We start from the raw sequence: 25312 nt of genomic DNA, 5'->3' as shown, positions 1-25312 counted from the left end.
CTGTACCGTAAGTGCAACCACAACGGAGGGGTATCTGTTGAGAGGCCAGACAAACATGTGGTTCCTGAAGAGGGGCAGCAGCCTTTTCAGTAGTTGCAGGGGCAACAGTCTGGACGATCGACTGATCTGGCCCTGTAACACTAACCAAAACGGCCTTGCTGTAGTGAAGTTCGGTGGCAGGAGGAACAAGATGTTTGGTCAGGTGAATACGGGGTTACAAATTGTTGTTGTTGTTATGGTCTTCAGTCCTGAGACTGGTTTGATGCAGCTCTCCATGCTACTCTATCCTGTGCAAGCTTCTTCATCTCCCAGTACCTACTGCAAGCTACATCCTTCTGAATCTGCTTAGTGTATTCATCTCTTGGTCTCCCCCTACGATTTTTACCCTCCACGCTGCCCTCCAATACTAAATTGGTGATCCCTTGATGCCTCAGAACATGTCCTACCAACCGATCCCTTCTTCTGGTCAAGTTGTGCCACAAACTTCTCTTCTCCCCAATCCTATTCAATACTTCCTCATTAGTTATGTGATCTACCCATCTAATCTTCAGCATTCTTCTGTAGCACCACATTTTGAAAGCTTCTATTCTCTTCTTGTCCAAACTATTTACCGTCCATGTTTCACTTCCATACATGGCTACACTCCATACAAATACTTTCAGAAATGACTTCCTGACACTTAAATCTATACTCGATGTTAACAAATTTCTCTTCTTCAGAAACAAATACAAAATCAAATAGGGGTAATGCGGGAGTAGGTTTAATAATGAATAAAAAAATAGGAGTGCGGGTAAGCTACTACAAACAGCATAGTGAACGCATTATTGTGGCCAAGATAGACACGAATCCCACACCTACTACAGTAGTACAAGTTTATATGCCAACTAGCTCTGCAGATGATGAGGAAATTGATGAAATGTATGATGAGATAAAAGAAATTATTCAGGTAGTGAAGGGAGATGAAAATTTAATAGTCATGGGTGACTGGAATTTGACAGTAGGAAAAGGGAGAGAAGAAAACATAGTAGGTGAATATGGATTGGGGGTAAGAAATGAAAAAGAAAGCCGTCTGGTAGAATTTTGCACAGAGCATAACTTAATCGTAGCTAACACTGGGTTCAAGAATCATAAAAGAAGGTTGTATACATGGAAGAATCCTGGAGATACTAGAAGGTATCAGATAGATTATATAATGGTAAGACAGAGATTTAAGTATCAGGAACTCGTTTGTGAAAGTATTTGTATGGAGTGTAGCCATGTATGGAAATGAAACATGGATGATAAATAGTTTAGACAAGAAGAGAATAGAAGCTTTCGAAATGTGGTGCTACAGAAGAATTCTGAAGATTAGATGGGTAGATCTAATGAGGAGGTATTGAATAGAATTGGGGAGAAGAGGAGTTTGTGGCATATCTTAACTAGAAGAAGGGATCAGTTGGTAGGACATGTTCTGAGGCATCAAGGGATCACCAATTTGGTACTGGAGGGCAGCGTGGAGGGTAAAAATCATAGAGGGAGACCAAGAGATGAATACACTAAGCAGATTCAGAAGGATGTAGGCTGCAGTAGCTTGCACAGGATAGAGTAGCATGGAGAGCTGCATCAAACCAGTCTCAGGACTGAAGACCACAACAACAACAACATATAGCACTGTATTAATTATCTTCAAATACTTAAATATTTTTAGGGTATAAGACCTAATTAAAGCCCGCTATTTACATACTTTTTAAGTGGAAGTATTAGGCATACTGTATTAATTTTATTAACTGTATTAAAGCATTAACTTTGAGATGTTGTTTTTATTTAATGAACCCTGAGCCTTATTCTTTGTGAGCAAAAATTAGCTATTTTACTTATTAATCAAAGTTCTATTACTGTGTGACAGCAATATTTTATGTTTTATTCTTTTAATGACAGTTTAGGATATATTTAAATATAATTTCAGTCTTTTCAGAGCTACATATTCACTGCTCTGTAATAGTCTATAAATATGATAATTACTGTAAATTAAATTAGCTTTTTACGAAAATACCATGCATGTTTATTTATTTTTTTTTATTTTTATTTTTTCCAAATGCCAAAAAATGGGTCAGGCTTGTCAAGTTTCCCGGAGTGTCGAGTAACCAAGGGACCAGTTTTCGGGGTTCTAATGTTGATCATATGACTCTAAAATGCTTAAATAAACTTTAAAACTCCCTATTTTTCATCTAAAATTTAGAAAATTTCCTGCAACAAGACTTCCCAGTATGGCCCCCCCCCCCCCCCCCCCAATATTTTTTATAATTCGGCACCCCTGTCTGCATCGCATTTAGTTTCTGTTAATACTGTAATGGATAGGCACATAGCCGAGACTAAAAACACTGCTGAGCTCAGAAATAGCAGAAAATAGAATATATAGCACCATCCAACAATATTTCCCCAGTCAGGCAGAAGTGCCAGCATAAAATTTGTATATATTTATAAACAAGGATTTGTCCAAAAACCGTGTAATATTCTCAGTCTTGTTCACCTGTCTGTTGATGATTCATCTTCTCAGCTATATGTACCTTTACTGCTTCCATAATTTTTATGCATTTATATGCTGCAACTTGGTAAATAGACAGTGTTCTCTACTCACGTTTGATTTTAATTGGCATTAATGTTACTATGCTTTCTCTCTCTCTCTCTCTCTCTCTCTCTCTCTCTCTCTCTCTCTCTCTCTCTCTCACACACACACACACACACACACACACACACACTTACTTGTAAACAGTTATATGTTATTGTTAATAAACAGACAAACATGCTTAAAATGCAGTTGCTATTTTGAAATAGATAATGTTATTGTTGACAATCGTAGATTTTCCAATGTTATTGTTGACACATTTGTAAGTTGCAAAATGGGAAATCCTCATTGTTTGTTTGCTGTATGATTTAAATCTCAAGTAATAAGAAAAACACAATAAATGAAGGTGATCATCAAATTTTCTTCAAGAAAACTTGGTTTCTGTTCTTCAGGAGCTATTCATCAAATCAAATAAGTCACTCCAGCCCTATAGTTTTTTAAGATACCGTATATATCTTAACAGATACTTTCATAAAAGAGTATGTTTAGGTGATACTGCTGCATCACCTGAACATACTCTTTTACAAAAATACACCACTCATACCAATATAATTTTCCCTTGACACTGTTAAGTCGGTATGCCCAACATACTGACCATTACTATTTTAGTTTAAAGAATCAGCAATACATTTCCCTTAGAATAATTTACAGAAATTCGAGTTCATACAGAATATGTGCAAAAAGAACACAAACTAGAACAGACTATAACAATGAGTAAAACTTTTATATTAATGCACAGTCTGGGTGCACTTTGCCCATTAATAACAAATGCAGGCAGAACATAATATTCATGAATTGCTCACATTCCTATATTTTCTTTTTGAAAAAATAATTCCTCTTACTTGTTTGACGTTATGTAGATTTATTAATTCAATATTGTGAAACGTCTATAATATTCATATCACACACGTTTAAGAAAGTGAGTAACAACATGTTGATGAGAAGACATTTTAACTTACAAGTTCTGTTTAATTGAGGCATAAGATACAGAATTGTCCTGACTGGTGTCAGAATGAAAGTGAGAAAAGCGTGAGTTTATCATTCTTATTAGATCGGGGTACTCAAAGCAGTTGTCTGGAATAGGGTTCCCATGCAGAGATACGTGCAACAACCCCTTCTGTTCTGGATTTGTTGTGTTTTCTTGATATCTGATAGCTTTCAAAAAGGCAGATACACCAACAGAAGTAATCAGATTATATGCCAGGTTCAGGTGATTAAGATGTAAATTGCCTGTACACCAGAGTGCAAGATATCTGGGTTTCACTTCTTGAATGAATGGATGACAATCTTCAAAATTCATTGGACTTTCAGACTGAGAATACTGAGAGGAGGAGGCTTCTTCTGAAGAAGCTGTTACCTCTTTTAGCTTCAAATGAGAGTTGCTAATTGCAGCAGAACTGCTCTTTGATACTTGGGAGTGAAGTCTTTTTTGTATGAAAAAGCTACTTTGTTGCTTTTCCCTCTTTTTGCGTTCTAGTAAAGCCTTTGAGTTTTCTTGAGATGACTCACGTCCTTGTAAAAGCTTTGATTTGGATTCTTCTGTGACTTTTTTCTCCATTAAATATCGAAAATTCCTTTGTCGCCTAAGAACAACCTCTTCATGTGTCAATGGGAATTCTTTCAGAATGTCTGCTATGTATATTGCCCCATTGTCATCAATTTTATTTCCTGCAAGAGATAAAGATATCAAAGTTCTGTTAGTTCGCAAAGCATTTGCAAGAAATTGGATTCCTTTTGATGTTATGTGATTTGCAGTGAGATTTAAAACTTCAAGTGTGTCTATTCTTGGGGGATCTCGATAGCCAAGTTCATTTGCAAGAAGCTGTATACCATTGTCATTGATACTACACTGTCTTAATGATAAAATCTGTAAGCTATTGTCAGCCTGTAACAACACATGATAAGCTTGTTGAGGTATAGGATTTAAATCCAGAACAAGCTCCTTAATAGTTTTGGTTTCTTCCAAAATCTGTGCAATGAGTTTGATCATGTCAGCAGTTAGCTTGCAATTCACAATCATTAAAATAGATAAATCAGTATGTATTTGCAAGCAGCGGCCTATAGCTTTTAGCAAATTTAAGTGCATCCCAAAATTTTCAAGTAGGATTTGTTTTACTGTGTCCTGTTTGCCTGTATTCTCACAAATAAGTTTCATAATAGGATTGATGTCTTTACAACTTTGGGGTAATTTTTCATCCATCTCCACATCAGTTTGTTCTGGTATTTCTTGTTTACTGCTTCTTATGTTATTTCCTATTATGATATCTGGTATTATAGGTGATTTTTCTTCAATGCAGAAATTTGTAAATTCGTCTGTAAAGCTCAGTAGAAATGCTGATGCTGCAGGCACTTTTTCTTCATTTTTAGCAGAAGCTTGGTTAATTTCAGATGGTGCAGTCTTTCTGTCTTTTTTAGGTGGCATCTGAGGAGATCAAAGCTTATGAAGCTCTACTGTCCAACACCACTCAGCATAGAAACTCTTACTTCACTTATTGTATTCTTTAAAGCCACAGAATAAACATAAGCATACAACATTTTCTCTTGTAAATTCATTTGTTTCAGAGAACTTATAGATGCTGAATGTCATCGCTTAGCTTATGACTTCGTGTGCCAAGTTTTGCAGCCAGCATGTGTAGTTAGAAATCTTGCATATGAAGAGGACAAGATGATTTTGCCATGCCGGAATTTCTGCCAGGATTTCTGGGCTGGTTGTGGTGGGAGGCTATCCAGTGTTTTGCAAGATGCATTAGACTGTAAAATGTTCCCTGAATTCACTGGCCTTGGGTCCTGCAATCTTAAACCAGGTATACTAAAGGAAGTATTAATTACCTACATTTAAAAGCAATCCTTTGTTTCCATATTTTTGCGTGTGTTTCCTTGTATTTGGTGACTCAGCCAATGGCACTCTGCATTTCATTTATTTCTTAATGAATTACTGTTCTTCCCAGAATTAATAAAAGACTGCATATATGTTAAGAAACAACATACTTGATAAAAGAGCAGGATCTAGTGTTCACAAAAGAAAAAACAGGCTACAGTGATCTGTAAAGCTGATGCTCTGATTAGCATGTGGTCTGCATATTTTAGCTCACACTTTATACTTTGATGAAAAGTTGCTATCATAAATGTTTCACTTATTTTAGAACAACATGCAGCAAAGAGCTTAGGTACTTAACTATCAATAGGGAGAAAATGGGAAGGAGCATCAGTTGGATTTTCATTAGTGCATCATCTGATTGTCAAAGTTTGGTACATCTCACTTTATCTTTGTGTAATATCCATTTAATTCATATCACATAATTCTATAAATATTTTTGTATTACCTTTTACATTATTATTTTCATCTACTTCATTTTAATCAATTATATTAATTATTATACTGATTTCACAATGCATTAAGATGACAATAAAGTACATGTTCTAAAATTGCTCGTCAAATAGGAAAAGTTAATAAGAAAAATCTTACAATGAAGACAGACATATGCATTAGAAGAGGTACATGTGTGAGTTTTGGTGCTGTGTTATTAGGAAGAAATATTATCACAAGCATTATCTCCATAACATGTTACACAATCTCACCTATTATGGCCAATAATCATTGTCATATGTTTTATTAATAATTAAAGTTATCTTTTGCAAATGGCTGTCTTCCTTCATGAGGCCTGTTCATGCCACCATAGTTTACATTGCCATTTTTATTGCTCATGGGAACACCTTAAGTTCTTCTTAGGTTGGATCTTTTATACACAGTATAGTCTCATACATCCACTGGAATTCTAATTTCACCCTTGGTTTTTCTTATCCAGATTTTACTATCATAATAGATTTTTGGCTGTGATACACTATGAAATCCCATATGAATGAAAATTGGCTACAGTACCTTACTGGTACAAGAAACACACATCAATGGACACATTAAATCAAACTCTGTGTAGGAATTTCTATGCATCCAGGTGGATAATAAACTGAGGTGGCACAATCATATGAATAAATTGATGGAAAAACTCAATTCTGTGTGCTTTGCATTCTATGAGTTGGGACTATTTGTGTACTTTGCATATTTTTGGGCAAAACACTTGAATATGTAAAATCAGGTTAACACTAATGTTCATTTTAAACACATTTCAAGTTTTCCAATAGATAGAAAGCTAATACTGTTCTCCGAAACCTGACATTTTCACAATGCTTGGTATGAATTAATAGACAAAACAATCTGCAACCAGCAATGGAGTGTGAGACGTTGACTTTTGTCTGCTCGGTTGCTGGTACTGTCAGAGAAATCATTAAACAAACATCAGCCAAAGATCTCAAAACAAATTCCAACAAGAAGTGATTTTGAAAGCCTCAACAGTTTTATAGTAACTTTTGCTGTCTCATTAAAAAAGACAATAGCACCCTTGATATACTATTACATCTACATCTGTATACATATTCCACAAGCCACTCTGTGGTGCATGGTGAAGGTTACCTTGTACCATTACTATTCATTTCCTTTCCTGATCCATTCAAAAATGGAAGGGGAAAAAATAACTGTCTGTATCTTCAACATGAGCCTTAATTTCTTTTGTCTTTGGGATCCTTACACAAAAACCATTTTACAGCCAGTTGCAAATGTTGGTTCTCTAAATTTTCTCAGTAATGTTTCATGAAAAGAATGTCTTCTTTCCTGCAGGGATTCATGTGTGAGTTCATAGAGCATTTCTGCAATACTTGCTTATTGATCAAAGCTAGTGGTTGCAAACCTAGCAGTATGCTTCTGAATTACTTCAATGTCATCCTTTAGTACAATCTGGTGAGGATCCCAAACATTCAAGCAGTACTCGAGCATGGTTTGCACTAGTGTTCTATACATGGTCTCCTTCATAGATGAGCTACACTTTTCCAAAATTCTCCCAATAAACTGAAGTTGACCATCCGCATTCCCTACTACCATCCTTGCATGTTCATTCCATTTCATATCACTTTGCTACATCACAGCTGGATATTTAAACAATATGACTGTGTCAAAGAAAACACCATTAATACTGTATTCAAACATTACAGAATTTTTTTCCAACTCATCTTCATTAATTTACATTTTCCTACATTTACGACAAGTTCCCATTCATTAAACCAAATATAAATTGTGCCTGAGCCATCTTGTATTCTTCTATTCAAAAATCTTACTTTCCCGAATACTTGTCATAAGCAAATAGTTGCAGATTGCTGCTCATTGTAGTCATCAGATTATTTATGTTTAAAGAACACTTAAATGTCCGTGTCACACTTTCCTATTGATGATACCTTTGTCCCTGATGAACACTCACTGTCAAGGATAATGTACTGAGTAGTTAAGAAATCTCTGAGTCCATAACATATCCAAGAACCTTTTCCATATGCTCTGACCTTTGTTAACAGTCTGCAGGGTAGCAAGGTTGTTGAATATATTGCAGAGACACTGATATCATTAAAGAAAATGTGGAATGGCACATTCTTAGTTGTAGATGAGCTAATCAAGTAATGAGCTTTGGGGTGCCAAATGTCCTGGGATATACATTCTAAATACAGAATTTGACACTTTGTTCAATTACAGCATTTGAGTTATAAGTTACAGTGATATTATAGACACTGATACTGAAGAGATGCAGCTGAAGTCAGATGTTAATGAACAAAGTGTATCATGAGCTTGAAAAGATATGTACCCAAGTAGCAGAACTCACTGCACCTGAATCCATACATTTCAAAGTCAGATCATTTATTTCCAATGCCACACAATGTCCTGTGCTGCAATATTTCATCTCTGACTATCCTTCCTTTTCTTGCTTTTTTTTCTCATGGTGGCACTTTGATATCAACCTGGCTACTCCTTATGTTCAGCTTTCCTTTCTTTGACTATTCTTTCTGGGAGTTTTTTCTGTAGTGTGGACTGACTGGAGAAGAACACTTTTAATAGTGCCTAAAGATCATCTGCATGCAATACACCTCTTATTTGCACTTTAAAATCAATGTCATTATGTACGCTTTTGGCCAACACCCTGAAAAAAACAGACATCCCATTGTTGATGCCTGTGCTGCTAGCTCCTCATGCATTCCAAGGATTGGATGCCTGTTTTCCTGGGGCATCAGGACTCCCAGCAATGGCCATCATGCTACATTGTCCATGCTGTGCTGGGAGGCACCTATGGAGAGAACCCTTGATCAGGGTAGATGGCATCAAGGCAGACTTTTCACACGGGAAATGTATTAAATTACACCAGAACAATGGCCGTACTGATGGCCATCCCTTCAGGCAGGAATCAAAACTTGTGGAAAGTTACAACCATACCGCTTTCCCTACCATATCTACCCCATGCAAAGAAGAACAAGTCAGATGTCTAGGGATGAAATAATTTATCCAGTACTTGTTGTTAGTAGGTACTCAAAATGATGAGGATGCTTTTATTGTAATAAAGCCATTCTGTTTTGTGGAGCACATTAAAGATACATCCCACTGCATTGCAAACCTAAAATGTGGTAACTGTAGATGATCAGTCAACAAAGATAGTCCTTGGAGACTTTTGCCTTTGTATCAATTGCACAGAGCACCATCCTCCACATTCACCTTTTTGCCCAGTCGACAAGAAACAGAAAAAAATACAGGAAAATACACTTGTTGTACACTGAGAGGCCTGACACCAACCAGTGGCTGAAGGAAACACGAGCTGTGGGTCCCAGGTGTGCTTGCTCTTCATCTGTCACTGTGCTTGTCGTGAACAGGCCCTCACAAAAATCCTAGCCACCAAAGGCTGCAGAAGAGAAGGAGGAGGAGGAGGAGGAGGAGGAGGAGGAGAATCAGCACAAGGCTACTCTGGTGACCCAGGAGGTGCCAAGATCCCCCCATGGTATCGTATTCTTGACCAATGCTCACTGGTGTGGCCCCACTCCCATTGGTGATGGGCAGTGATCCTGGGGTGTGACCACTCCTCCTGACCCCTTCTCACCTAATGTGGACACCCATAACAAAGTCATTTGGTGGAACTGTAATGGATATTATCATCACCGGCCAGAACTACAACACCTTATTCCCCCTCTTCTGCAATTTGCATTTCTCTACAAGAAACACACTTCACTGACAACCATTACCAAGCGGTCTGTGGTCATTATGCATTCTGTCAGAACTGTGCTTACCCCAAGAGGGCATCTGGAGAGGTCAGTACTCTGGTTCACATAGATGTGGTGAATGAATGGATCGTCCTTTACACCATGTTGGAAGCAAGTGTGATCACCATTTGCAATGTTTATACATCTCCAGGCAGGCTACTTACTTCCCTTAAGTTGATCATCTTAATCCAACAGCTTTGCTGCCTTTTCTCCTACTTGGGGATTTCAAATTGTGCACTACCACCTGTGGGGGAATTCCACTTTGTCTGGTTGGAGCCTTCTACTTGACCAGCTTCTTACCAGCCATGAGCTGTGTCCCCTCAATGATGGGACTCATTTCCACTTCAGATTTTGATCTAATGATTCTTCCCTCAGTCTCATGACTCCACTGCATTGGTCACTACATGACAATCTATGACTCATTACTACATGGTTGCTTCAAAGTGGCAACTGGCAGTTGTATGTGTTGTACCATACGAAATTACACTCACCAGCACAACAGTGGGTTCAACAGTTTGCTTCAGTAGGAGATTGAGCAGAACTATAACAAAATATTAGTTCACTTTTTTACAATGTAGGTATGAAGATATACTTAACTTCATACAACCCATTTCCACAGGAATGTTGTGAGTATTTACAACTGTCTCTAGATATTAAAGTATCACTTGATACAGACAAATAAGATTTTTCAACAGACATGATGTTCACATCAAGTTCTGCCTAAGAAATGCAATATATGGGTCACCTATCTAAGGTGATACCCTCCCCTCGATCATTGGCTGTGAACTAGGGCTGAGTGAACCTCTGCTCAGCCATAAGTAGACCATCGATTGCAGCAGCGTATCAAAGCTCAACCTGATCACCCATTCTGCCAGAACTTCTATTCCTCCTCTTACAGCTTCCCACCACCGTCAGCTTGTGCCAAGGAAGACCAAAGACATTGCAATAGCTGTTCAGGATCACTCAAGAGCACTGCAGTATTTCAAGTGACATCTTTCACAGACAAACCATACCACATTTTAGCACCTTTGTGCTAAGGCTCAATATCTAATTAAACACAATAAGAAAGAATGCTGGGAATGCTATGTCTTCTCCCTGGATATGTATGCCTCTTTGTCCCAGGCTTGGGCCAAGCTCCATAGTCTTCTGGACTGATAAAGATCAACAACTGTTCCGCATCTTGTCCAGGTGATCTTTGTACCTATGCATCAGACCTAGCTTGAGCACCTTTTGACCCACTTTCTGACAGCATCGACATCCTCTTCTTATCCAGCTGCCTTTATACTACACAGACAACAAGCTGAAGAAGTCCTATGTTTCACCCTCTGTCGAATTGAATCAAATAATGCATCTTTCACTGACTGCTTCAGGCTCCTACCTCATCTCATGATACAGCCCCAGGTTGTGATTCAATTCATAATCAGATAATTCAATGTCTGAATGTTACTCAAAGGCTACATCTATCAAGGTCTTCAACCACATTTGGTATGAAGGTGTCTTCCCTTCGCAATAGTTAGATAGTATCATTGTCCCAGACCATAGCCCAAAAAAACCCAGTTTCTCTCAACAGCTAGCGGCTGATTTACCTCGCCAATGTGCTCTGCAAACTGCTTGAAAGGATTGTTGCCTGCAAAGTATACTGGGTTCTCAAGTCTTGTCATTTTTCCCCCTATCACTGTTGTTTACTGGAGGGATGCTCCACAATCAATGACCTGTTCTGATTGGAAATAGCAAACTGGTAGGCTTTTTCTAAATGACACAACACCTTGCTCCAGTCTTTTTTTTATCTACATAAGGCATACAACACTGCTTGATGCCATTACATTTTACTTACCCTCCATGACAGGGGCTTTTGAGGATCCCTACCAATTTTTATTTATTAGTTTTTACACTTTAGTTGTTCCAGGTTTGAGTTGGTATTTTACTCAGCTCCCAACAGGTCCAAGAGAACAGTACCCCATAAGGTTCTGTCCTGAGTGCCAAAATCTTCCCCATTGCCACTAATGAGAAAGTGACATCTGTTGAGGCTTTGGGTCATCCCTGCATTGTATGTTGACAACTTTCACATTTGGAATAGCTTCCATTCGGCACCTTGGCTGAAAGTCTGCTCCAAGATGCAATCTGATGGGCTTTTGTGTGGACACTTTCCCTAGATTTCCTTCTCTCCTGCAAAAATGCGGGTCGTCTTTCTGTCACCACACCGTGTCCACCCTGTCCTCAAACTCTACTTTGGTATCCAGTGCTTGGAAGTTGTTGTAAAGAACCCATTTTTTGTGCCTTCTTTTTGATAAAAGGCTTGCTTGGTCCTCTCTCTGATTCATTGCAGCTAATTGAGGTTAAGTTTGGTGTTGATTTAACAAATTTGTTTCAACATGTGCTGACTTACACTTACTTTTTATTCAATGGTCAGTACTACAAACAGACTGATGGAGTTGCAATGGGAAGCCCTTTGTCACCTATTGTGGCCAATTTGTTTATGGAGGACTTCGAGGAATGTGCATTGGAGTCAGCAACCTTGAAACCTGTGTGTTTTTTCAGATATGTAGATGATACTTTTGTTGTTTGGCTTCATGATAGTGAGAATTTAAACCGGTTTTTGGAACACCTTAATTCAACCCACCCAAATATTCAGTTCACTATGGAGGTGGGAAAGAATGGATGCCTTCCCTTCCTTGATGTGTTGGTCAGAAGGAAGACTGATGGTACGTTGGGACGTCCTGTTTATAGGAAGCCTACTCACACTGACTTGTATCTGCAAGCTGATAGTTGTCACCATCCAGCTCAGTGTGAAGGAGTACTTCATACCTTGGTTCACAGGGCCCACATTATCTCAGGCCCTGAAAGTTTGGCAAATGAGCTATCACATCTCGAAGTCACCTTTTGTCAGAATGGTTATAGTGGGAGGCAGATCAAACGTAAGTTGCTTTATCAGCCTTCTGTGCAATGGGTGAGTGACGATAGCAACGAAGTGGCACATAAGTCTATGGCCTTTTTGCCTTACGCAGGAAGCATTTCCAACAGGATTGGCCATATTTTGCAGAAATATGATGTGAAATGTGTTTTTCGACCACCTTCTAAGATTGAGGCCCTGTTGGCGTCTGTAAAAGATGATCTTGGTTTGCGTAAGGCTGGTGTCTATTGTATTCCTTGCAGTTGTGGCATGTCATATATTGGTCAGACAATCAGGACTGTGGAAGACTGGTGTATTGAATGTAAGCGTCAGACATGCTTACAACAGCCGAGCAAATCCGCTATTGCAGAACATTGCCTTGACACCAGTCATCTTATGGAATACAACAACACGGAGAGTCTGGCTTGCACGTCCAGCTATTGGAATAGTGTTATTAAGGAAGCTGTTGAAATCAAACTATCAAGCAACCTATAAAGAGAGATTGTGGATTTTGTTTAAATGCTGCTTGGAATTCGGCTCTGTCTCTCGTCAAAAAACAGAGGGACAAAATTAGTGCTACCTCACCTGTTGATTAATAGTCACTATCGATATTTCTGATGTTGGTTATCTTTGTGTTGAACTTTTTCTGTGTGTGGTATCTTCCTTGTTTTTCCTCTGTGAATCGAGGTATTAAATTCCCTTGCACTTTGCTTCCTCCTTGCATTTGTGCCTTGAGAATGGCAGGGTGTGCTCCTGTCGAAATATTGGCGGTGGTCGATGACGTCATCTGGCAGCAAACTGGTAAGTTATTTGAATGTCATGGGTATTGTCGGTGTCACCAACTGCCCTTCCATGCTCACTGGGCAGTCTAGAGGACAGCCATTGAACTGTACATTGCTTTTGGAAACAAGCACCTGTTAATACTACCAGCATTTCACTGCACACCCTGGTGTAAATCAACCCATTCCTGCACCAGTTCTCTCACCCACCCTGATGCACAGTGACCCTGCATAGGCTGGGTCACTACAGTTGGTGGCATTAACTGGTCGTTACACTTTCTACCATGACATGTTGTGTCGAGAAGTGTGTGTCCAACATCCAAGTGCTACAGTTTGGTGGGGGAAGTGATTTTTGGATAACTTTCAGCATCCAAACACTGTAGTTTGGTGTTGAATAGTAAATATTGTGTATTCTGGTAATTACTTATGGGCAGTGGTACTTAGCATATCTTCAGTTCAGCAGTACAAGCTCAGCTCACTGTTGCATGGTGTCATGTGACAAGTTTCACTTTGGTTATGTTTGATTCTGTGTCTGTTCTCAACTGTTAGATTTAATTTGTGTAAGTATTAGACAGATTATGTTTGAGGTTATCTTTGTGAAGACACATGAACCTGTGGACTTACCATGATTCAAGATTAATGATAGACCCGATAATATAGTACCAGTACGGTTTCACTTTTAAAGTCTTGCAGGGCACAAGTTGCCTTACACTAAGGTCATACCACCCACATGTTTTATGTGTAGGTCAAATAGCTCACAACTGTTTGGAGTATAAATGGTTGATGATAAACCAAAAAAATTGATGTGTATTTGGATGCATTAGTTGGTTATTTTTGTTTCTTGGTATTAATTACAGTAGAAACATGTGCTACTACTATTGTGGAGTCTTTTGATGCTCTAACGGAGCAAGTGCAGGTGTTAACAGGCAAAAACTCTCGCCAAAAACAGGACCATGAGGAACTCCTTAGTAGATCTGAGGCTTTAGAAGCCATTCAGTTTCAATCACAGTCTGTGTGTGGGAAAAATAAGGCAGAGTTCAGGATATCTTATGTAAGTCTGCAGGCTCTCATGGCCATTGTCACTGAAGTTAAAATCTTCTGGGTAATTGGGCCATGTCATATTTCCTCTAAAATAATTGATGTTTTGACCTCTCTGCTGGGATCTGTTCTAACAGTAGTGGACACCAGAAGATCCTGGGGAAGATCCCAGCAGAGGGGTCGAAACATTGATTATTTTAGAGGAAATATGATGTGGCCTAATAACTCAGAAGATTTTAACATCAGTATATCTTCTTCTTTCGAGCCAGCTAACAACAAAAAAATTTCTCAGTATTCATTACTGATATTACAGCTGCTGCTGCAATGAACGGTTGGTCAGACGAAGTAACCCTTTGTGTGACTAATTTGTGTTTAACAGGGGAAGCAAAATGTCTGTGTTATATCATGTGACCATCAGTAAAGCCCAGTCATCCCATCATTTGGTTGCTGGACCATGCCAGCATTACGAAACAGCACATGGTTTTTTCACAAGAAGCTCAACACTTTCTTTCAAATGTAATGAGTCAGTGGGTGTATTTTCAGACAGGATTCGCAAAGTCAATGTGCAGATGCTTTTGCCTACTGTTGAGGCCAGTAAGTTGTTATTACTTGATGCAGAAAACAGAGTGTCAGACATTTTCTTGCATGGAATATCTGCAGAAATTTGAGATTTCTAATGATTTAATAGCAGCTCTTAGAATTGCAGTGCAGTTGAAAGAGATAGATTTTGCCACAAAGCAACAGGCAGATCTCTGTGTATTTTCTTTGGAGGTCAAATGTTACATGTGTGGATGTAAGGGCCTTATATGGAAACAGTGTCGGCAACCAGAGCATTACTCATGTGGGAAAGTGTGGGCCACCGCCCATTTATTTGAAATATCCTTTCTTTGAAAGTTTGCAAAATAATATTTCAGAGCTAGATCAGAAATGTAAGGACTATGGTATGAAGATTAGCATCTCCAAAACGAAAGTAATGGCAGTGGGAAAGAAATATAAACGGATTGAGTGTCAAATAGGAGGAACAAAGCTCGAACAGGTGGACGGTTTCAAGTACTTAGGATGCATATTCTCACAGGACGGCAACATAGTGAAAGAACTGGAAGCGAGGTGTAGCAAAGCTAATGCAGTGAGCGCTCAGCTACGATCTACTCTCTTCTGCAAAAAGGAAGTCAGTACCAAGATTAGTTATCTGTGCACCGCTCAATCTTTCGACCAACTTTGTTGTATGGGAGCGAAAGCTGGGTGGATTCAGGTTACCTTATCAACAAGGTTGAGGTTATGGATATGAAAGTAGCTAGGATGATTGCAGGTACTAGTAGATGGGAACAATGGCAGGAGGGTGTCCACAATGAGGAAATCAAAGAAAAACTGGGAATGAACTCTATAGATGCAGCAGTCAGGGCGAACAGGCTTACATGGTGGGGTCATGGGAGAAGCAAGGCTACCCAAGAGTCATGGGTTCAGCAGTAGAGGGTAGGAGGAGTCGGGGCAGACCAAGGAGAAGGTACCTGGATTCGGTTAAGAATGATTTTGAAGTAATAAGTTTAACATCAGAAGAGGCACCAATGTTAGCACTGAATAGGGGATCATGGAGGAATTTTATAAGGGGGGCTATGCTCCAGACTGAACGCTGAAAGGCATAATCAGTCTTAAATGATGATGATGATGATGATGATGATGATGATCCTTTCTTGAATAAACATTATTCAATAAAATTCTCTGTTGTCTTCATCAATTACAGATGTTAGAATAGATGCCTTGTTATTAAATTATTCATATAACTTTTACTTTGTATTTCTGTGTATTTTATTAACTCACAATTCTAGCCAATTCATAGACTATTTGACTGCAGGATCACAGCCACAGGTTATTATTTGCAGCAAATTAGCTGCAGGGCATGAAAGCAGACATGTGCGGCTTGACCCTATGACTACACTGAGCTGCTCTTTTTTAAACATAGCAATGCACAGAACAAATACCTAAAGCCATCAGTCTTTTAATATGCTCACAACCATCACTGAAACTGATTCAGTGGGAAGTAGATGACAATCTGCATTCTACTGACAACTTTACAGTCTAGCAACAACTAGCTGATTGTGCAGTTCGCAAACGGAAGTCACCAAAGTCAATGGTTGGCAGGTTGAACTGACACTAAATCTCGATATACTGCATTCAAAAATTATAAAATGATTCATAATGTGTGGGTCACATAATGATTGTAACGCACCAAGCCAATGAGGCATCCATTTCAGTCTCATTCCAGTCCATTTCAAAAAGAATAGGAACCTGCTTGTTTCAACAAACATGCAAATAGTTCATCTGCAATGGAACACTGACAAACACTCCTAACACTCAGTATGGATTCAGGTAAAAGCTGTTGAAAATGGTTTTTCACAATACTCAGCGTCTTTGAAGCAAAACCATCTGTTGACGCCCTACTGATTTACCTGATCCAGTGTCTCACTGGATTCTAATAGAAATATGTGGTGGTGTGACAGTCAAGATACGGAGCTCACTCTTACAGAATCTTATCTTGACAACAGGGAGTAGAAGGTACACTTTAATGGCATGAGCTCTACACTCCTAGATGTTTCAAGAGGTGTGCCTCAAGGTTTCATGTAGGGGCCCTTACTGTTTATAATCTATATTGATGATCTACCTAGCATCATGTTATGTAAATCTGTTCTGTATGCTGATGGTACCACTTTCATTGTAACTAGAAATGACATAGAGGACCTAAAGGAACAAAGCAAAGTCAACCTAATCATTTCTAGTACCCAGTTTAAAGACAATGAATTAACTGAAAACCAGAGTCACACTGAAAATGTATTTTATAACAATGAAAACAATCAATATTTAACAAAATAATTTAATTGGATAGATAAAAAAAATCTCTTCACCAAGCAGCTGCAGAAAACACACACACACACACACACACACACACACACACACACACACACGCACACACAAGAAAGTTATAATTAGGCAAGCTTTCAGAGCCAGTTGCTCCTCCTTCGGGCAGAAGGTTTGAAGAGGAAGGAAGATGGCTGAAGGAAAAGGACTGGAGATGTCTAGAAAAAGGGGTAGATTTCGGGAAGGTCATCCGGATCTGCAGGTCAGGGGAGACCTACTGCACAGGATGAGAAGCAAAGCCTGATTGTTGCAGACTGCTTTGGACAAGATTTGAAAACCTGGGAGCTTGAAGTTGGAAGACAGGGTAACATGCAAGACAGAGATTAGCTTAAGTATTGTGCATGAGATAATAAGAGTGAAAAGCTAAGTGCATTGTACATAACAGAGGTGGGAGGGGGCAGTAAAAAATAGACAGATAAGACAATGAAAGATGTATAAAACTAAAAGAGAGTACTATGTATTTTTTTATTTATGCAGTACCAACAACAACTTTAATTCTTTCAAACTTTGGGTGTAAACTTGCATTCCAAATTGACTTGCACCTCCACACAGATTCTATATGCACTAAATTATCAAAAGTCATATATCTGTTAGATAAACTTAAAGCATGTGTGAGTGAAAAAATTATGCTTAGTTCTTATCACACAGTTTTCCAGAGCAACATAACTTAAGCATATTGCTTTGAGGCAGCTCCACTGGTACAAAAAGAGTTTTCATGTGACAGAAAAAGACTATCAGATGTGTAGACAGTGTTTTCAAAATAACATATCTTGTAGACTACTTTTCAAGAAACTCTGTGTCATGACAGTCACTCATTATTTATACTTAGTCACCTAGTCTACATGAAAGAAAACCAAGAGAGCAAAAAATTACGGCAATCTTTTCATTGTCACAATACACATCACAAAGAAAAGATTGACCAATCTTTTACAAGACTAAGCAAGACTCACAATAGCTATACATACTTTGGAGTAAAACTGTTCAATGCATTTCTGCCAGAAGAATATATTACCTCATTAAAAACCTTCATAATTGTTCTGCAAAACTGGCTTAAGAAGAAGGCTTTCTATGCCATAAAGAAATTTTTACTATGCAAAAGAAGATCTAAAATTTTTACTTATTCTCATTGTGTGCAACTCTATGATTTAACTATTATCTTTATTATTGAGTATATTGATATATATCATTCAATTTGTACAAATTTTTAACGTCAACAGCATGCAAAACTCTCGAAGATGAAAACAAATAAATAAAGAAAAGAATAATAACAGACATTTTGGTTTGTAATGTAATTCAAAAACAGTTTGTGTTATTTAACTGCAAAATGTTACACTCATCATATCATTTAAAAAACCTGTACCCACCATATCAATCTCTCAAATGGTTTGTCCCACATCTTATTGTCCTATGAACAAAAAATTATGATAAAGGACCAATAAAGTGCATACCATTATCTGGACCTGTTGTTTGCACTTGGTGCTGACATTGAGTTTTTCAGTTCACACCATGTTTAAGAGGGTGAAGTAGTTTTTTTAACAATGAAAATCTTTAAAACAGCCCTACCTTCATGCAGATGAAGGGAGATGAAAGGAAAAAAACAATAATAAATAAGCCACTAAAACAAGATAATACAGCTAGTATATTACTGACAAATCACTGATATTCATATAATTATGAGAATAATAAGCTGCTTCTTTTTTCCATTCTGAAGGTTGTGTCCAGGATCTACACTCTCTGGGATTATCATCCAGAATATGTGATGGTGTTGTTGACTGTACAGATATGTCAGATGAAACAGACTGTAGCTATTGCTCAAAAGGTCTAATACACTGTGGTATTGGAAAAGCTTGTATTTCCGCTGATAAAGTTTGTGATGGTAAAAAAGATTGCCCAAATGGGAGTGATGAACGTCATTGTTGTAAGTATTTAGAAATAAATTTTATGCATAAATGTTCAGAAATTACTTTATTGTGTTGCGCAGTTCATGTAGTCCAAACTGCATTGTGCGGCTTAGTCTTGTAATTTACATTAGTCGTGTTTTTCATTTCAGTAACAGTTGCACCTAGCTTGTCTGTAGTTGAAACAACTCTTGCCTCCACAACACACTTGTCACACTATTTCTCAGAAGGTTATCTCCTACTCAAAGAAAAAGGGCAAACTGGAAAGCTGTGCACAGAAAATTTAAATACTACAGTCCCAGAGCCAAACAGACAAGCCACCCTAAATAATATTGCATCTTCAATGTGTCACCGACTGTCATATCAGTAAGTATTGACTTTCTCTGTGGAAAACTGTAGCCTATGTAGTATACTATTAGAATTTTGAAAGAATCCAATCTAAAATTCTGCACAAACAGTTGATACGTTCCTGAAATGTCACATATGTAACATGAAAGGTTGTTGTTCACTGATAACCCATTTCACAAGGACATCTTGTTGGCATGGAAATTCAGCATACATTTTGCTATGAGGCTGAAAAATTGTGATCAACACTTTACCAAGATTTGTTCTGTAGTACATTATGTTTTCCATGTTTCATTCAGTGTTTGTAGTTGCAACATTTCCCAAAGCAGAAAACTTTGCAGGGGCTTTAGATACAGACATACTGCTTCTGTGATTAAAATAAAATTTCCATGTTACTTGTTCATAACTTTCTGCAACAGAACCACCGACATCACAAAAAAAAGAATGCAGTTTCTATGAACTTCCTTGACGCTACAGAGAAAATGAGGACTGAACAAGTGAAGAATGGCAGTAAAAATGTCAGAGGAAAGCATACTCAGATGTAGCCCCTAGTCAAATGACACACAAATGCATTACAAATAAGAAATGCCAAAAGAAGAAGCAACAGACATTTTTACACATCAGAAAATCTACAAAGTCAAGCTTTCCTGATAAATAAAAGTTATTGTCATACAAGCTGAAAATTTGGGCTAAGAAATTGCAGACACTATCCTAATTCCCTTCAGAAAACTTATGTGTTTCTACTTTGTATTTTTAAACCTCACTGATAAATGGAATGTAACAGTTCTTTTATTATTTCTGTAATTAATGTAATGGTATAAATCATATGACACAATAATAATACCACAGAATAAATTAACTGCAAAGGCAAAGGTCCCAAATTCAAGTTCCAGTTCTGCACACAGTTTTGATGTGCCAGGAAGTTTCAAATTAACTGTGTTATAAAATGAACACTTGCATCTTACTTCCTAAAAATGTAAAGTGTAGGTTAAAATAGTTTTTGTGGAACATGATGAGTACTCTGTACTGTAGCAATATCCATTGTCTAACACAACTTTCAATTTATGTAGAACAGTGAACACTGTGAGAATAGAGGAAGATAAAGAACACAGTGAAAGATATGTTTACATGCAGGACCCTGCATCTGCAGACATAACTTTTGTACCAGCACCATGCCCAAAAAGAGAAGTTCTGTATATTGGATGTGGTGACCTTGGTAAGTAACAGATAAATGCTAAGATATAAGTTATCAAAACAAACACACACACACACACACACACACACACACACACACACACACACACACAAACAAAATGACAACAGCACGAACAAGAATAATATTCATATGGAGTAATTAAAATCCATTTTTGTTGCACGGATGATTATAACAAACAGCCTCTACAAAGATTTCATAGCTTTAAAGTTGGAATGTTAGTACAGAAAGGAATCAGACATGTAGCTACATAGTTTAGAAAAACTAGTTGTTGCATATAAACAGTCTTCTGGATAATTTACTGCAGTTTAAGAGTATCTAAGGAGATGCTGATGGACAAGTCACTCTACTCACAGGGGCTCTTAAAACTATTGTTTTGATTACTACATAACTCATGTTAGCAATAATATAATATGACAATATTTCATTCGATTAACGTATTTTAGTCTATAATGATTAATTAAAATGTACGTCGTCAGTTATTTTCCCAAATCTTAGAGCCTTCTCTCTTAGAGATTGTTGCAACAATCATTCTCAACATTTAATGCAAAATTGTTATATTTTTCTGATTCACAAAGTGCATTGCTGCTGAGTATCTAAACTCACACATATGAGTCGATTTACTCAAGAAAATATACTTTTAAAAAAAGCTATGATATATTCCTGTTTCAAAGACATTTCTGTTGTATTTACTTTACTGTAACACCCACCCAGGACAGATTTGTCCCCATAGTGTTATCATCATTGCATGAGCTGCATCAGATCAAGGTAATTGTTAACAATTTAATCTTAATGTTATGATAACAACTTGTAAAAGATTACTAGTACCATGAAACTTCTTTTTCCTTCTAGACTGTGGGACCCAACCAGCAAGAGGAACTTATGGCATTGATGGTCTCAGTAAGACAGCAGCTCACGGTGACTGGCCTTGGCATGCTGCACTTCTTAAGGATGGAGTCCATGTCTGTGATGGGACACTTGTGTCTCCACTGTGGGTGCTGACAACTACATCCTGTTTCCAGGGGTATGTCACCCAGATAATGTATTGCACAGTTGAGAAATAAATTTTACTGGTAGTAATATTAAACCTCTAGAGAAGATTACATGGGGTATTCACTGTGTCAGAAAGAAACATTGTACACATTTGGAGGTTTCTAATTCACTCAAGATTTATTGTTGCAACCGCAAATGAAATGATTACATTTAGAGATCAACAGCACAGGCGATCTGGGGTACCAGGTATTGACCCGTGCTGAAACATCTGTATTAGTACATGATGTAGCTCCATGGGCGGCAATGCAGCTGCTGACTCTGGCATTCAGTAAATCATACAGATGGTGAATATTGTTCTGTGATACATTATGCCATGCCTGCTTGACCTGTTCACATAGTTCTGTATAAGTTGTTGGTTGACAAGTCACACAAGTCACTTTTCACCCCATCATACCCCGCATGTGCTCAATTGGAGACCTTACTACCAAGGGAAACTGCTGTACATCTTGTAGAGAACATTGTTTCATGCACTGTGTATCTGTGTGTGTGTGTGTGTGTGTGTGTGTGTGTGTGTGTGTGTGTGTGTGTGAGCATTATTCTACTGGAACAACACATCATCTTCTTGCCTCAAGAAGGAATGGGTCAAATAACATTCTGCATGTACTGAGCACTGGTTAGTGTTCCCTCCAAAAACACCAAAGGTGAACAAAAGTTGTAGCTTATCACACTCCAGCCCCAATAAGGCCTGGGATGGGGTCACCATGTCTTGGATGAATACACTCTAAAAAGACAACATTCACCGGGTCTAAGTCGTACCTCCCAATGGCCATCACACGTGTGCGTCAGAATCTGCTTTCATTGGTGAAGACCACAACAAGCCATTCCATCACTTCCAAGTGATCTTCTGACAGCAATGGTCAAACCATGCACATTAATGCTGGGGTGTGAGTGAAAGACAGGCTAGGTGTGTGCATGTCCATAGTCCCACTGTTAATAAACATTTCACAACACTTCTTGTTGACAAGTCTGGGCTCATAAGCTCTCTTATCTGTACTGTAGTAGCTGTACAAACTTCCACTGATGCCCTTATGATATGACGATCCTCACGGGTGTCTGAGCTGTATGTACATTCAGAACCTTGTCTGTGTGTGTGAGAACGTTCACGTGATCTCTTATACCAGCATAATAGCACAACTGATGCAGCACATCCAACTTGTGTGGCAGATCTCTGAAAGGATGATCCTACCACTCAGAAAGCCATAATTTGACTCCTTTGAAACTCACTCTGTTCACTGCAGGAAGCATGATGCATCTCTGTGGCATGATTGCCTGCTTGCTTCACACATTTGCATCACACTGAGCATTCTGGCTGTGAGCATCCCCTATTAAAGGGTAGACACAAATGACACTCTGGTAGCTATGCCGCTACGCTGTCTATTGGCAGACAATATTGAAACCATTATCAGTAGATCTACTACCCCCTGATGGTACATGCCACTATTGGATCAAAATTGATGTCATCTTTCCACATGTACAATTTCTTTTCCAACAGTGTATTGGTGAAGCTAACTATGTCTGAAATGTTGTTATTGAGATAGTAGCTGAAATGAACTTTCTCTGTTCTTACATATTACTTTTATTTATTGTATTTTTCATCTGATGCTGAGAAAATTGTTTCACAGGCAGGCAAAGGCACAGTGGACTGTACGGCTAGGAAGCATTCGTCTGTCTGCATCTACACCTTGGCAACAAGAGCAACCAATAGTGGGCATGATGAAGTCTCCAGTGGAAGGGAGCTCAGTAGCTATGGTGAAACTTGCAGAAGCAATAAATATGTCAGACTTCGTTAAGCCAATATGTCTGCCTAATGAAGGCAGTACTTTGCTACCCTATGCTAATACAACATACTGCAACACTCTTGGATGGGCAAAGAACCGTAAGTTATGTTTTTGCTTTGTTTTCTGTCAAAGACAGCAACATACGATAGCTAATAAAGATGTAATCATCATTATTAAAAAGTATTCTCTGAAACATTAGCCAAGCAAATATTTTAAATGAAGTGAAATTATATCAGTAAATAATGGAAAGCAGTAAACATGGCAGTCAACATGTAAACTTGTGAAACAAAGAGCAATTGGCAGCTGTGAAATGATGATTCATAAAATAAGCACAAATGGTTGATTGTAACTGTTTGTGCAATACATGAAACAATAACCAATCAGCAAAATCATTAGCACACAATAATATCTTAAAATCCTGTTTCAAGAGAGAGGAGAGTAGTGAAAGAAGTTAAGCAGTAGGTTCACACACATAGAGTGAGTGTTGTCTGAAGACTTTTTGTTACTTAATATGAATAGGAATAGATAAAATGGCTGTAAGTATTGCACAGATAAAAAAAATATTAAAATCAGTAGGAAACATTCTAAAGAAAAATTGAATCACAAATTTTTTAACCACAAATAATCCTATCTTTGAATTCCATCTGCAAACTTCAGCCCTGCTGAAAATAATATTGGTGTCAAGAGGTGCTAGTAGTATTACATCAGGTCTGATACTGTCATACCTTTCAAAAGTATGATGATGCCATTTTAGCAGTGGAAATCTACCACATGCACCAGAGTGATGGAGTATGGTTTACACTGTAGAATGTCATTCTAGGCGTTTTGATAGCACTGAAGATGCAACCTTAATAAAGAAATATAAGGACACCTTTTTGTCATATCAAACCACTGCAGTTTTTTTGTGACAAAACATTATATGAGCAAATGATTAAGCCTTCAGAGGATTTACTTTTGCCTTTACTGTTAGTTGCTAGTTGCACACTTCCATTAATGGTGTGCTTACATTTTACATTTTCTCATAGTTTTTGTAAGGGCACTGATAACTACAATGTTCGAGAACATTAAAAAGGCAACAACAATAGTTCAACATAAATGAAAATTCCATGTACAACTTTCGCATTTGGTTTTACTCTGTGTGTCATATCACAAACCTTGGTAAATCAATCCAACATTGACAACTTCTAGGAACTCATCCAAAAGGTACTTTCCAATGAGACATATACATAAGAATACTGTAACAGAGGATTCTCATATTAAACTAGATTAGTGGAGGCAAAAATAAATAAATAAATAATTACAGCTGTGGAAACAGACAGATAAAAGCAACATATAACCTGAAGAGAAGGGAATGAGAAAGTGCAGTACATAAGACATGTTGAAATACACAAATACAGTGAAAACAAATTATCTTTTAAACTAAACCAAACACTGAAATCAGCTGTCATGATAATTTGTCCAGTATCTTAGTCATGATTATTGCTGTTTTTGTTCTTCATAAATAGGGCTTATCTAAAGACTACAGTGCCAGCTTTTAGTTCCATCATATTATCATCAATGTAGAATTCATTTACAATAAACAAAATTGCCCTAAAATGCTTAGTGTATAGTCAGTTGCAGGGTGTGAGGCTTAATTTTGAGCACTCAAAACTAAAAGATTTTTTCAGTAGATGCTAACAAG

General features: G+C 37.9%; 1 protein-coding gene across 1 annotated transcript in view; it reads left to right on the top strand.

The window, feature by feature from the left end:
* Positions 1-25312, top strand: part of LOC126170045 (atrial natriuretic peptide-converting enzyme) — a 273409-nt gene that overhangs the window by 230956 nt on the left and 17141 nt on the right. Inside the window, exons 6-11 of the mRNA XM_049920692.1 lie at positions 5168-5409; positions 19056-19262; positions 19395-19608; positions 20658-20803; positions 21653-21824; positions 23476-23729. Of these exons, the coding sequence (XP_049776649.1) occupies positions 5168-5409; positions 19056-19262; positions 19395-19608; positions 20658-20803; positions 21653-21824; positions 23476-23729 (1235 nt within the window). The remainder of the gene's footprint in view (positions 1-5167; positions 5410-19055; positions 19263-19394; positions 19609-20657; positions 20804-21652; positions 21825-23475; positions 23730-25312) is intronic.

The sequence above is a fragment of the Schistocerca cancellata genome, chromosome 1 (assembly GCF_023864275.1).
Source record: "Schistocerca cancellata isolate TAMUIC-IGC-003103 chromosome 1, iqSchCanc2.1, whole genome shotgun sequence".
NCBI classification, from domain to species: domain Eukaryota; kingdom Metazoa; phylum Arthropoda; class Insecta; order Orthoptera; family Acrididae; genus Schistocerca; species Schistocerca cancellata.
The sequence above is the reverse complement of the archived record's forward strand: the minus strand, read 5'-3'. Positions and strand labels throughout refer to the sequence as shown.